Below are 13,264 nucleotides of genomic sequence, written 5' to 3'. Positions count from 1 at the left end.
GGGCCATGAGTCTTAACAAAGTTACTGGTTTTGTATGATCATGTTTCCCTTGCTCTAACCAAATTATTTCACATTAGTTCTAACATTGAAAACATCTAGTCATTAGTCCCATGTCTATCACCACAATGAAACAGGTGTGATGACAGTTGTTTCATTACATGGTGATGGAGAATTGGTTTGGCACAAGATGAATGTGAAGAACAGAACCCCAACTAATGGTGAAAGCAGTAGTGAACCAGCCCGCACTCCCACCATCATGGGCAGCAACTCCACAACAAGGGACATGATGATGCCCTTATTCAATCTGATAACAAAATAATAATTTCACAGATAATATATATAGTTCATAACTACCTATTCAAATCTTATACATTAAAAAAAAAACTAACGAAGTGTGGTGATGTTTGCACTCGAGCCTACAACCAGCAGATCCTGTCAAACTAAGGTATACAACTGAGCACTGAGTACCTTGTCAGTACAAGTGACTGACTGAGTTTGGTTTTACGCCGCTTTTAGCAATATTCCAGAAACATCACGGCGGGGGACACCAGAAATGGGCTTCACACAATGTACCCAAGTGGGGATTTGAACCCGGGTCTTCGGAGTGATGAGCCAACGCTTTAACCACTAGGCTACCCCACCGCCCCCGACAGTACAAGTGGTCCAGTTTACTACACTACTATTGTGAAACCAACAGTAATGCACGATCCAATGCTTAAATTAAAGATAAACTGTTTTATTTCCGAATTTCCTTCACTGTCAACAAATCTGCTGAGGATGACTACTGGGTTATTTTCAAAAGTGGCATTGTATTGGAATAGTATCCCACACTATTGCAAAAAGTATCATAATTGTTGTCAACTGTTACAGTAGTATGGAGATAGTTTTAAACAAGTTGTATGGCTGATGATTATATTACTCAATGTTACAGAAATGAATAAAGAATTGCCGACCATGCCAAAGTCGGCCAAATCTAATCTGAAGTTGTCTTCATTCTTGCCAGACAACTTTGGACACATTTGACATGCAACTGTATAAGAATTTTTAAACACGTAAGCTGTTTTATTTATAACTAACTGTGAATATTGTCACTATTGATTGACACGCATATGATCGACAATATGTTTAAACCCCTCCCGTTATACTAATATTGTAGATTGTAATATATTGATGTTTGATACACTCCTAGTTGATGTACTGGTCATATTTTCATAACGTAATGCAGTAGGTAATCAGTACTCTCACTGAAGTATGTGATACGTGGAAATAACTCCCTAATAGAAGACCACTGTTCAGCCAATGAATTCACTTGAATTCAAAATGATCTGACCGTAGTATTTGATACATTGAAAAAAACTCCATAACAGAAGACCACTGTTCAGCCAATGAATTCCCTTAAAATTTAAAGTAATCTGACCGAAGTATGTGATACATGGAAATAACTCCCTAACCAAAGACCACTGTTCAGCCAATGAATTCACTTGACATCCAACACAATAATTCCTAAAGAAAGGCAGCAACTCAAGCTTCCTGCCATCTAATCATGCACACCTTGAACACTTCGTGTATTTACAGCTCACATTTGATACATAATATTCATCTTGGTAGTAATAGTGCTGCAGCAAAATGCTTTGATGTGATTGGCTTATATAATCAACGACATCATCTGCGGAATGGATTCAGGCCCCAAGACCCCCCAACTTTTTTCTTTTGTTGATCCTTCTGAATCATGAGCTGTTTTTCCTGCTCTGCCTGAAAAAGAACAGAGATGTGATAAATAATGCTCATACCACATTAAGTTGCTATATATCAATCCCAAACCATGACCAGTTGCAGGCATAATATCTGGTCTCACTGCTGATTGGACATAATGTTTCAGTAGCATCAACATCATGGATTAGTAATAGGAACATACTATTTTTGCTGTACCCAGAAACCGTTTTCTTCAATCCAAAGATAGTGAGTGAGTGAGTGAATTTAGTTTTACGCCACACTCAGCAATATTCCAGCTATATGGTGGCGGTCTGTAAATAATCGACCAGACAATACAGTGATCAAAAGCATGAGCATCATTCTACGCAATTGGGACACGATGACATGTGTCAACCAAGTCAGCAAGCCTGACCATCCTGTTAGTCACCTGTTACGACAAACATGGGTTACTGAAGACCAATTCTAACCTGGATCTTCATGGGTCAATCCAAAGATAGATTAGCAGGCAACTAGTTAGTCATCACACTTGAAAACCATTGTGTGTTGCAAAGGTTTGATAAACTATTTAATGACATGCCGGTAAGAGGGCTAATATACCATAGTCAGGAGATAACCATAGTCACTGGAAAATCTTGACAATAACTGGACAAATTTATCTATTGTTTCACTAGTGTTGGTCCGATTAATTGAAATAATCGAAGATTGGTCGCAGCGACTAAACGACCAAACAATTGATCATGTTTTCTCATAATCGAACACAAACAATTCTGGAACACTTTTTGCATTAACAATATTTTTCACACAGTTGGTTTTGTCTGTTAAATTTCATGAGCATTACAAGCTCGTTCCAAGTGACAATTGAATTTATCTTTAAAACCCCACGAAATTTATGTTCCTAAGATACTAGTCATCCTTTAAAGATGTGCAATTTGCAAAATCACCCCAAAGAACAACATGTTTTTTCTTTATGTTTTGTGCTTTTACAAAAATAACCAGGAACATTTCATACATGACGCTAACCAATTATTTTCGACGATTGATCGGTTGTAATGAACCAATCATCAATTATGAGATTTTAACCAATTCCCAACACTATGTTTCACAGGGAACTACTAAATAAAAGAACCAAATTGATATTTGTGATGGGATTTATCATTTTCCCTTTTGTTATGTATAATTTAAGCAAACAAAAACTTTTCACATCTTTTTAAAATATTTTGTAATGAGTAATATACCTTTGTGATCTTTCATATGTATTTTTCATCAGACACACCTCCAAATCCTTGAAAAAGCAATCCTCAACATTGAAACAGCATTGTTGAACAAGTCTTCCTCTATCAAATGATTTATTTCATGTTTAGTTCAATGTCCTTATATAATAAATTACACATAATCTGTCTCACTGGGAGATAACCTCATTTGATCTTTAACAATTTACACCATGTTTCTCGGCAATAACTTTTAATTCTCCCGAAGCGTGGCCACCATTGAACAAGTTGTTTCTGTTGCTACAGTTTTTGTAAATGCTTCCGTGAAGAATTTGAAGGCACAGGGTGGTGAGATTGAGATTACATGACAGGGTTTATCGGAACAGGATAAATCACAAAGGCACAGGACTGATTTATGTTATGACAGACCTTTTGGAACTATTGTAAACAGCTCTACCAGCCGTGTGTTGGACAGCAGCAGCTGGGAAGACCGCCTTCAATAGCCACCTTACTCTGGTAATACTTCCCAACCTGATTTATTGGGCAATACAATTAAGTCATCAAGTGTGGCAATAAATACTGGATTGCAAGTTCTTTTCTACAAAAGGAGGCTTTTGAAACAAGTTTCTCCAACATGTGTAACATATTTTACGGCAAGTTTTCACAGTACATGATTTTGACAACATATGCTTCCTTGACAAACTTTATGATTAGACTAATTTATTATCGCTTCAACGGCATCAACACACAAAGACGGCTCCACAAGATAACACTTCTTAGCCAAGGAAACATGCAGGAATAGTTGAATACTTTCATTATTATATGATTAGAGATCTTTCCACAATCTATTTACAGAAAATACTAGGTCAGAAAACATATAATAAATGTATTTAATTACTATTATTAGTATTGGAATCACCGAAATAAGATATTCAAAGACGTTTATTCATTGTATGATGGGGATTTGTGAGGGTGTATTGAATATACTTGATATATTGTATATGAATATTTGTATGAATATACTTATGTGAATGCATTCTTCATGTACTATGTAAAATGTGGAAATAAAGATAATAAAAAAAAAAATTAATTTTTTTATATGATTAGAGGTGTAATGATTGGTATCCAAATAATATGGGTGCAATACAATTCGTATCTCGATACAGTACTTTTATTTCATACGTTTATATTGTCTTCCTTTCTGCAGGTGAATCACAGCCCTGAATCATTTTGTTTTGTTTATTTCTCAGACAGCAAAGATAAGATATTCTAGGAGAGAAACATAAGCTTTTGGGCAGATTCTTTTATTCATAGCCAACCAGAAAACACTACTGAATCTATATAAACTGGTTCCTGAACAGTTTCTGTTATTATTCATGAGCTATAAACCAATATGGCTTGTAATGTAATGTATCATATGCATAGTGAAACAGTAAGTCGATGTATTTATAACTTTGAAGGGGAAGTGAAATGGGGTTTAACGTCGTGCTTAAGAATATTTCGCTCACATGATAACGTACATGCATGTGTATGTGTGGCTACTTGTACTAGCCCAGACTTCAGCTGGTTTTATAGTGCCAGTACGCTGAGATACCATGCCGCAGTTAAGCATGAATAACCCACTCAGACACATTATACTGACTCTGAGCTGACCAGTCCTTGTAGTACCCATTAATGCTGAGCACCAGGCAGGGACCAACAAATACCATATTTTAACGTCTTTTGGTATGACGCGGCCCGGGGATTGAACCCGCCACCTTCTGCTCTGTGGGCGGACGCTCTAACCACTGCACCATGGAGGTGGTTGTGAAGGATCATAACTGATAAGATTCTGAAATTTGATCCCATGATCAAGCAGATCCTAATCTGACAAAGGGAAACAACTCTCAACTACCCCATAAAGTATAGATATTGCTATTGCAAAGCAGAACCTCTATCTGATCTGAGGACGAAGACTATGCAACACATTTTTCTCTCTGAATTTAACTGATAATAATTAAACCAGGTACTCCCCCATAACAAGCAAACACAACAACTACTGTTCCATTTGATCAGCAGGAAGGGAAAGATGTTACCTGTAGTTTCCTCTGGTTCTCCTTGAACATCTCGAGGGGGTTGTCAAACTTGCTGTAGTACTCCATCACTGGTCGGATGTCTTCTACGCCACTTGATGCCAGCGCTGGAACATCAGCATTTAGATGAGGTATGATGAACAGGGAAGATAACTCTTTGGAGATATAAGTCTCTTTCACAATGACAGCAACAATGGGTGTATATAATAGAATCGAATCGTCACGCTAATTGTTATAAAGAAGGTGTAAATCCATAGAATTATCTCCCTTGTTTGCTTTGATGAACCCAACTAGCATGGGTATGGTGCTGACAAACCTAAGAACACTCAGGATTCGAACCCAGAATAGTAGGTCTCCTGTAGGCTAAACAGAATGTCCCTGTACAACTAATTCCAGCAGAACTCCAACGACAGGCCCCCCATGGTGCCATCTTTAATACAATTACAAACAGCTTTGACATGAACCATACAGATCTACACAACCCACCCTAGCAGTTCATGTCTTTATTGTTACTATAAATCAATTTCAACATGACTTACATACCCTACGTAGTCACCTCTTACAATGATAGGATATTCAGAATTTGCTTCTGTGACCCCTCTTCACTGCATAGACTGTGGGTTGAGTTATGTCTAAAATGTAGCAGGCTTATCTTAAAGAGGTTTTATTTCCCTATTACAACCAGCAGGGCAGTCTCATGGAGGAAATCCCCAATCAACTGTTCTCGTGCACATCTCAGATGAGATCGTGCAATGTCTACAGATTAAAAGGAGCCAAGATACGTTAAAGAGAACTGATGAGCTGTGTCCTGCGCTCACCTGGCATAATGGTCAAGATACATTAAAGAATGTTATGGCCCCCAGTTCAAACTGAGGTCTAATGTCTAAAAGAGAAATGACCAAATTATACCAAATTTAACTACTTTCAATAATTCCAAATTTTCATATTAATAGATTGAGTCTCTGTGTGAAGAGGCTATTTGTGTATAAACTATTCTTTAAAATAGTTTTTGACATATAAAGATAGATGTTGTGGGCATGATTTGGTTAGCCATTTTTCCATGCCCTCACAAATTGCCTAAGCTATGGTTGGTTTGTTGTTTAATGCCTACACTCAACAATTTTCCAGCTCTGTGGCAGCAGTCTGTAAAGCTTCACGTCTGGACCAGACAATCCAGTGATCAACATCGATGAGCATCAATCTACACTATTGGGATACAATGACATGTGTCAACCAAGTCAGCGAATCTGACCACCCAATCCCGTCAGTCACTTCTTACAAGTATGGGTTACTGAAGATCAATTGTAACCCGGATCTTCACGGGTCCCGACAGCTATGGAGAGAAGTCTGTCAACTCCTCACTGTCAAGTGAGTGAGTATGGTTTTATGCCACTTTTAGCAATGTTCCAGCAATATCACGGCGGGGGACACTAGAAATGGACTTCACACACTGTACCCATGTGGGGAATTGAACCCGGATCTTCAGCATGATGAGCAGACGCTTTACCCACTAGGCTACCCCACCCTCACTGAGTCAAGAGTCAGTGTTGCTGATATGAAGAATAGAGAACTGCTTACTCAGAATAAGTGTTCTCCATTTCACATATAAAAATACAACCAATCTGCAATTTCCTCAATGAGGTTTATTTGTTAAAAATGTTTTATGCTAATACAGATATTCAAAAGCTATTAAGTATACTTTAGTCCTACTTACGCACCAGTGTTTCTAGTAAAATGTAAGAGAAGGTGAGGTTTGTAAAGAGAATGATGAGGATCTCCAAGATATTTTGTGTTTAAAATATTTGTTTTACTTGTCACAGAATTACCTTTCTTAAGATTTGTTAAAACAGAACAGTTCCTTGGATGACAATGAGCAGTAACAAAGTTTTAATGTAATTTTACCTCTCCAGGATCAAAGGCCAAATGAGTTTTGTCATACTCTATCCATCAGTCAAGTTCTTCTTACTCGCAAGTCTGACTGTTTGAATGAATATGTTCAGCAAAAGTGCTTTGTCTCTCTTTGTTTTAATTCTTGAATTGAAAGGTTTGGCAGACTCCAAGAGTGGGTATATAATAATTAACATTGACATCTAATGCTCATAATGATGTTTTAAACATTGTTCACATAGAAAGAGCATCCTTCAGGGTTAGAACAAGTCATTTGTTCAATTCCATATAGTGAACCAATTCATGACACAATGTGGACCAGCATATCTTCATAAAGTTTCTACCTGTGAAGGTCCGGGTTAGAATGAACCTTCAGTAACCCATGCTTGTCGTAAGAGGTGACTAATGGGATCGGATGGTCAGGCTCGCTGGCTTGGTTGACACATGTCATCGGTTCCCAATTGCACAGGTCGATGCTCATGCTGTTGATTGTCTGGTCCAGACTCAATTATTTATAACTATATCCATACAGCTGGAATATTGCTGAGTGCCGCGTAAAACAAAATTCACTCACTCATAAAGTTTCTGAGTCCTAATCATCTGGTTCATCCCTTTAGCCGGTTCCGAAAGAAGTTAAATTTCATGACTTACTTCCATTGAGCATTAAGCACATCAAAAGCTCACAGAACAATCCTGGCCTATACATTTTGTATCGTGAAATCAGCCAAAACACAGAAACAGTTATATAGAGATAACTTAATAATCACATGATATTTCATCCTATATGCAGACTTCGGGTCACCTCCCTTTAAAGGACTGGGTTCCAGTATATGTTGATAACAGCAGTCATACACTGAACACATCATAAGCTCACTGAACAATCTTGGCCATTATGCACATTTTGTATTAGGAAATCAGCAAAAACATATAAACAGTTATGAAGGTAACTTAATAATCAAATTGGGGCAGTGGGGTAGCCTAGTGGTTAAAGTGTTCGCTCGTCACTCCAAAGACCCGAGTTCGATTCCCCACATGGGTACAATGTGTGAAGCCCATTTCTGGTGTCCCCTGCCATGACATTACTGGAATATTGCTAAAAGTGGCATAAAACCAAACTCAGTCAGTCAGTAATAATCAAATGACATTTTTTCCTAACACTCTTTCAAGGATCGAACATAAGGGTTCCAATATACACTGATTGTAACACAATACGATGGTTGTATCTCCCATACAGTGTCAACTGGCAATTGTATCTCCCATACAGTGTCAACTAGCAATATTCCTCCGTACCATGAACCTACATTAGCCCTTAAGTCCAGGGTTGGACTGCAGCAAGTCTGTATCTCCCATACAGTGTCAACTAGCAATATTCCTCCGTACCATGAACCTACATTAGCCTTTAAGTCCAGGGTTGGACTGCAGCAAGTCTGTATCTCCCATACAGTGTCAACTAGCAATATTCCTCCGTACCATGAACCTACATTAGCCTTTAAGTCCAGGGTTGGACTGCAGCAAGTCTGTATCTCCCATACAGTGTCAACTAGCAATATTCCTCCTCATACCATGAACCTACATTAGCCTTTAAGTCCAGGGTTGGACTGCAGCAAGTCTGTATCTCCCATACAGTGTCAACTGGCAATATTCCTCCGTACCATGAACCTACATTAGCCTTTAAGTCCAGGGTTGGACTGCAGCTAGTCTGTATCTCCGCATACAGTGTCAACTTAGCCTTTAAGTCAATATTCCCCATCCCATACCAACTGAACCTACATTAGCCTCCCATTAAGTCCAGGGTTGGACTGCAGCAGTCTGTATCTCCCATACAGTGTCAACTAGCAATATTCCTCCCATTACCATGAACCTACATTAGCCTTTAAGTCCAGGGTTGGACTGCAGCAAGTCTGTATCTCCCATACAGTGTCAACTAGCAATATTCCTCCGTACCATGAACCTACATTAGCCTTTAAGTCCAGGGTTGGACTGCAGCAAGTCTGTATCTCCCATACAGTGTCAACTAGCAATATTCCTCCGTACCATGAACCTACATTAGCCTTTAAGTCCAGGGTTGGACTGCAGCAAGTCTGTATCTCCCATACAGTGTCAACTAGCAATATTCCTCCGTACCATGAACCTACATTAGCCTTTAAGTCCAGGGTTGGACTGCAGCAAGTCTGTATCTCCCATACAGTGTCAACTAGCAATATTCCTCCGTACCATGAACCTACATTAGCCTTTAAGTCCAGGGTTGGACTGCAGCAAGTCTGTATCTCCCATACAGTGTCAACTAGCAATATTCCTCCGTACCATGAACCTACATTAGCCTTTTAAGTCCAGGGTTGGACTGCACAGTGTCTGTATCTCCCATACAGTGTCCAGGGTTGGACTGCAGCAATATCTCCCATACAGTGTCAACTGGCAATATTCCTCCGTACATGAACCTACATTAGCCTTTAAGTCCAGGGTTGGACTGCAGCAAGTCTGTATCTCCCATACAGTGTCAACTAGCAATATTCCTCCGTACCATGAACCTACATTAGCCTTTAAGTCCAGGGTTGGACTGCAGCCATACAGTGTCAACTGTATCTCCCATACAGTGTCAAGGGTTGGACTGCAGCAAGTCTGTATCTCCCATACAGTGTCAACTGGCAATATTCCTCTACCATGAACCTACATTAGCCTTTTAAGTCCAGGGTTGGACTGCAGCTAGTCTGTATCTCCCATACAGTGTCAACTAGCAATATTCCTCCTCGTACTCATGAACCTACATTAGCCTTTAAGTCCAGGGTTGGACTGCAGCAAGTCTGTATCTCCCATACAGTGTCAACTAGCAATATTCCTCCGTACCATGAACCTACATTAGCCCTTAAGTCCAGGGTTGGACTGCAGCAAGTCTGTATCTCCCATACAGTGTCAACTAGCAATATTCCTCCGTACCATGAACCTACATTAGCCTTTAAGTCCAGGGTTGGACTGCAGCAAGTCTGTATCTCCCATACAGTGTCAACTAGCAATATTCCTCATTAGCCTTTAAGTCCAGGGTTGGACTGCAGCAAGTCTGTATCTCCCATACAGTGTCAACTAGTACCATGAACCTACATTAGCCTTTAAGTCCAGGGTTGGACTGCAGCAAGTCTGTATCTCCCATACAGTGTCAACTAGCAATATTCCTCCGTACCATGAACCTACATTAGCCTTTAAGTCCAGGGTTGGACTGCAGCAAGTCTGTATCTCCCATACAGTGTCAACTGGCAATATTCCTCCGTACCATGAACCTACATTAGCCCTTAAGTCCAGGGTTGGACTGCAGCAAGTCTGTATCTCCCATACAGTGTCAACTGGCAATATTCCTCCGTACCATGAACCTACATTAGCCTTTAAGTCCAGGGTTGGACTGCAGCTAGTCTGTATCTCCCATACAGTGTCAACTGGCAATATTCCTCCGCACCATGAACCTACATTAGCCTTCCAGAGTTGGACTAAGTCCTTGCATAGTCAAGAAAAACACTCACTTTCAACATGCTCTTCTCATCTATCTGAAAACCAGCGAGGATTGAAAACTAACTAACAAATTCAGAGCTGTTAACATTGCAAATGCTGGGGAAAAAATGTTTCAAAACAGGTAAAGTGTTATTCATTATCCTAATAATATGAGCTGGGTACTCTTTACACCCAAGTATTTTTTAATGTGATGTTAATACGTTTCAGATATACAGACTTCCTACTGGTCAAAAGGTTGGTCACATGACCGGTGTATAAGCACATAACACACAAAGTGAAAGTCATTTCCTTATTAGCACCATGAGATGAAGAGTGACATCATCCAGCGAAGGAAGAAACACCTTGCAGCCAAGCCAACACAATCGTGGTGGACCTTTTACCGACCCTGTGAAGATTCTGAGAGTAGCCTGTCATGTGTGGAGGCTCATGAGAATAACTTAGGCAAGGTTTGTTTGTTTTTTTAATGCCACACTCAGCAATATTCTACTAAGTTATATGATGGCAATCTGTAAATAATCGAATCTGGACCACACAATCCAATGACTGACATCACAAGCATCCATCTCAACAACTGGGATACAAAACCAAAACCAAATCAACACGATTACCCGGGCCCATTAGTCACTTTAATGACAAACATAGGTTGCTTAAGTCTATGTTAAGGTATGGGAGTTACGGTCACCTTAACGCTAAGACTACATAAAGTCTATGTTAAGGTATGGGAGTTACAGTCACTTACAGTCACCTTAGCGCTAAGACTACATAAAGTCTATGTTAAGGTATGGGAGTTACGGTCACCTTAACGCTAAGACTACATAAAGTCTATGTTAAGGTATGGGAGTTACGGTCACCTTAACGCTAAGACTACATAAAGCCTATGTTAAGGTATGGGAGTTACAGTCACTTACGGTCACCTTAGCGCTAAGACTACATAAAGCCTATGTTAAGGTATGGGAGTTACGGTCACCTTAGCGCTAAGACTACATAAAGTCTATGTTAAGGTATGGGAGTTACGGTCACCTTAGCGCTAAGACTACATAAAGCCTATGTTAAGGTATGGGAGTTACGGTCTCCTTAGCGCTAAGACTACATAAAGTCTATGTTAAGGTATGGGAGTTACGGTCACCTTAGCGCTAAGACTACATAAAGCCTATGTTAAGGTATGGGAGTTACGGTCACCTTAGCGTTAAGATCGCTTTATACAGCGGCACCCAGTTCTTCAGGCAAGGCAATACAGGAATCAAGATTACAGTGATATATGTGTGTCTGTCTGCTTGTGAAAGTCCTGCCTAATGTTGTTCTCATGTTTTGCTAGCCCATGGAGATACCGTTCCGCATTTATATATGTATTCCCATCACAGACACAGAACACGGACTCCAACCCACCTAGTCTTTGTTTTATGCCCTTGATGCTGAACACCAGACAAAGTGACAAGTGTCATTTCATAACACCCTTTGGTGAGACCAGGCCAAGGAACAAACCATTCCATTCTGAGCAGGTGTTCTATCCACTGGACTGACTGACTGACTGAGTTTGGTTTTATGCCGCTTTTAGCAATATTCCAGCAACATCACGGCGGGGGACACAAGAAATGGGCTTCATACAATGTACCCATGTGGGGATTCGAACCCGGGTCATCGGCGTGACGAGCGAACGCTTTAACCACAAGGCTACCCCACCGCCCCCTATCCGCTGGACCACCTAGGTGGTTGGTTATCATCTGAAGCTTGTTGCTTGTTATGATACACAGATGGCACTCGCTCTAACTCCATTACTTACAGGCTGTCCTCACACACATGTAATATGGCTGACTGAGTGAGTGAGTGAGTTTGGTTTAACGCCGCTTTTAGCAATATTCCAGCAATATCACGGCAGGGGACACCAGAAATGAGCTTCACACATTGTACCCATTTGGGGAATCGAACCCGGTCTTCGGCGTTACGAAGCGAACACTTTAACCATCAGGCTACCCCGCAGCCCCTATGGCTAACTGAGGCATAATACCCACTTTAATACCATAATAAATGTAACAAAATTTCCAGATGATAACAAGTTGTAATAACACTTTTCTCAGACTGTAGTTCTTGGGTTAATAGGCCTCCATGTTTGCATGGTTGACATTGTGTCTTTGATGTTTAATGCTTTAGTGAGCAAAATTCTAGCATTTTATATGAGAGCTGTCTGTAAATAATTGAGTCTGCACTAGACAGTGCAGTGATTGACACCATGAGCATTGATCTACACAGTCTTAGAATACAGTAACATACATCAACAAAGTCACCAGGCCTTACCACCAGATCCAATCAGTCGCTTCCTAGAACAATCTTGCAACCCAGTTTCATCACCCTGGGCTATCAACCTGACTCACTACAGTTCTAGGGCTGATCCTGATATGGGTATGATGATATACCAATATAGACAGCCCATTGCTGGATAAAATCAAACCATTTAGCATAAGCTATAGGTTCACCATATTCTCAATTCTATAATAGTACTATATAACATTAGTCAGACCTAAAAATTATTTCAGCCGATTCTAGTCATCTAGAGTGAGTGAGTGAGTTTTGAAGGCACATCATACACAAGGAGCATAGACCCAGGTCCATGGTGAGAAAAATGTAACTCGATCCACCACACTTATTCTTCAAGGCTTAACAAGTTCAATTATATGAAATAATCACCTAGGGGCACCAAAAAAGGACATTATATTCTGTAAGTCAGCAATATACTGTCCTGAAGTCTGTACCTGATAAACAAGTTGTGATAGCTGACTCACCGACTGCTGTGTATATCACAAGATTTGATAGAAATGCCACAGAAGTTCAAAGCTGGCTTGATATGTGAATATTTCAAAGACTTTCTCTGTCCTATCCCTGTTATGACAT

General features: G+C 40.0%; 1 protein-coding gene across 1 annotated transcript in view; it reads right to left on the bottom strand.

Moving 5' to 3' along the window:
- Window positions 1-720: 720 nt before the first annotated feature.
- LOC124255320 (mitochondrial import inner membrane translocase subunit TIM50-like) overlaps window positions 721-13,264 on the bottom strand; it is a 45,170-nt gene continuing 32,626 nt past the window's right edge. Inside the window, exons 9-10 of the mRNA XM_046689210.1 lie at window positions 4,997-5,100; window positions 721-1,752 (exon numbers count right to left, since the gene is read on the bottom strand). Of these exons, the coding sequence (XP_046545166.1) occupies window positions 1,663-1,752; window positions 4,997-5,100 (194 nt within the window). The 3' untranslated portion in view covers window positions 721-1,662. The remainder of the gene's footprint in view (window positions 1,753-4,996; window positions 5,101-13,264) is intronic.

The sequence above is a fragment of the Haliotis rubra genome, unplaced genomic scaffold, assembly GCF_003918875.1.
Source record: "Haliotis rubra isolate DU_JTF1 unplaced genomic scaffold, ASM391887v1 Scf6, whole genome shotgun sequence".
In the NCBI taxonomy this organism is placed as follows: domain Eukaryota; kingdom Metazoa; phylum Mollusca; class Gastropoda; order Lepetellida; family Haliotidae; genus Haliotis; species Haliotis rubra.
The sequence above is the reverse complement of the archived record's forward strand: the minus strand, read 5'-3'. Positions and strand labels throughout refer to the sequence as shown.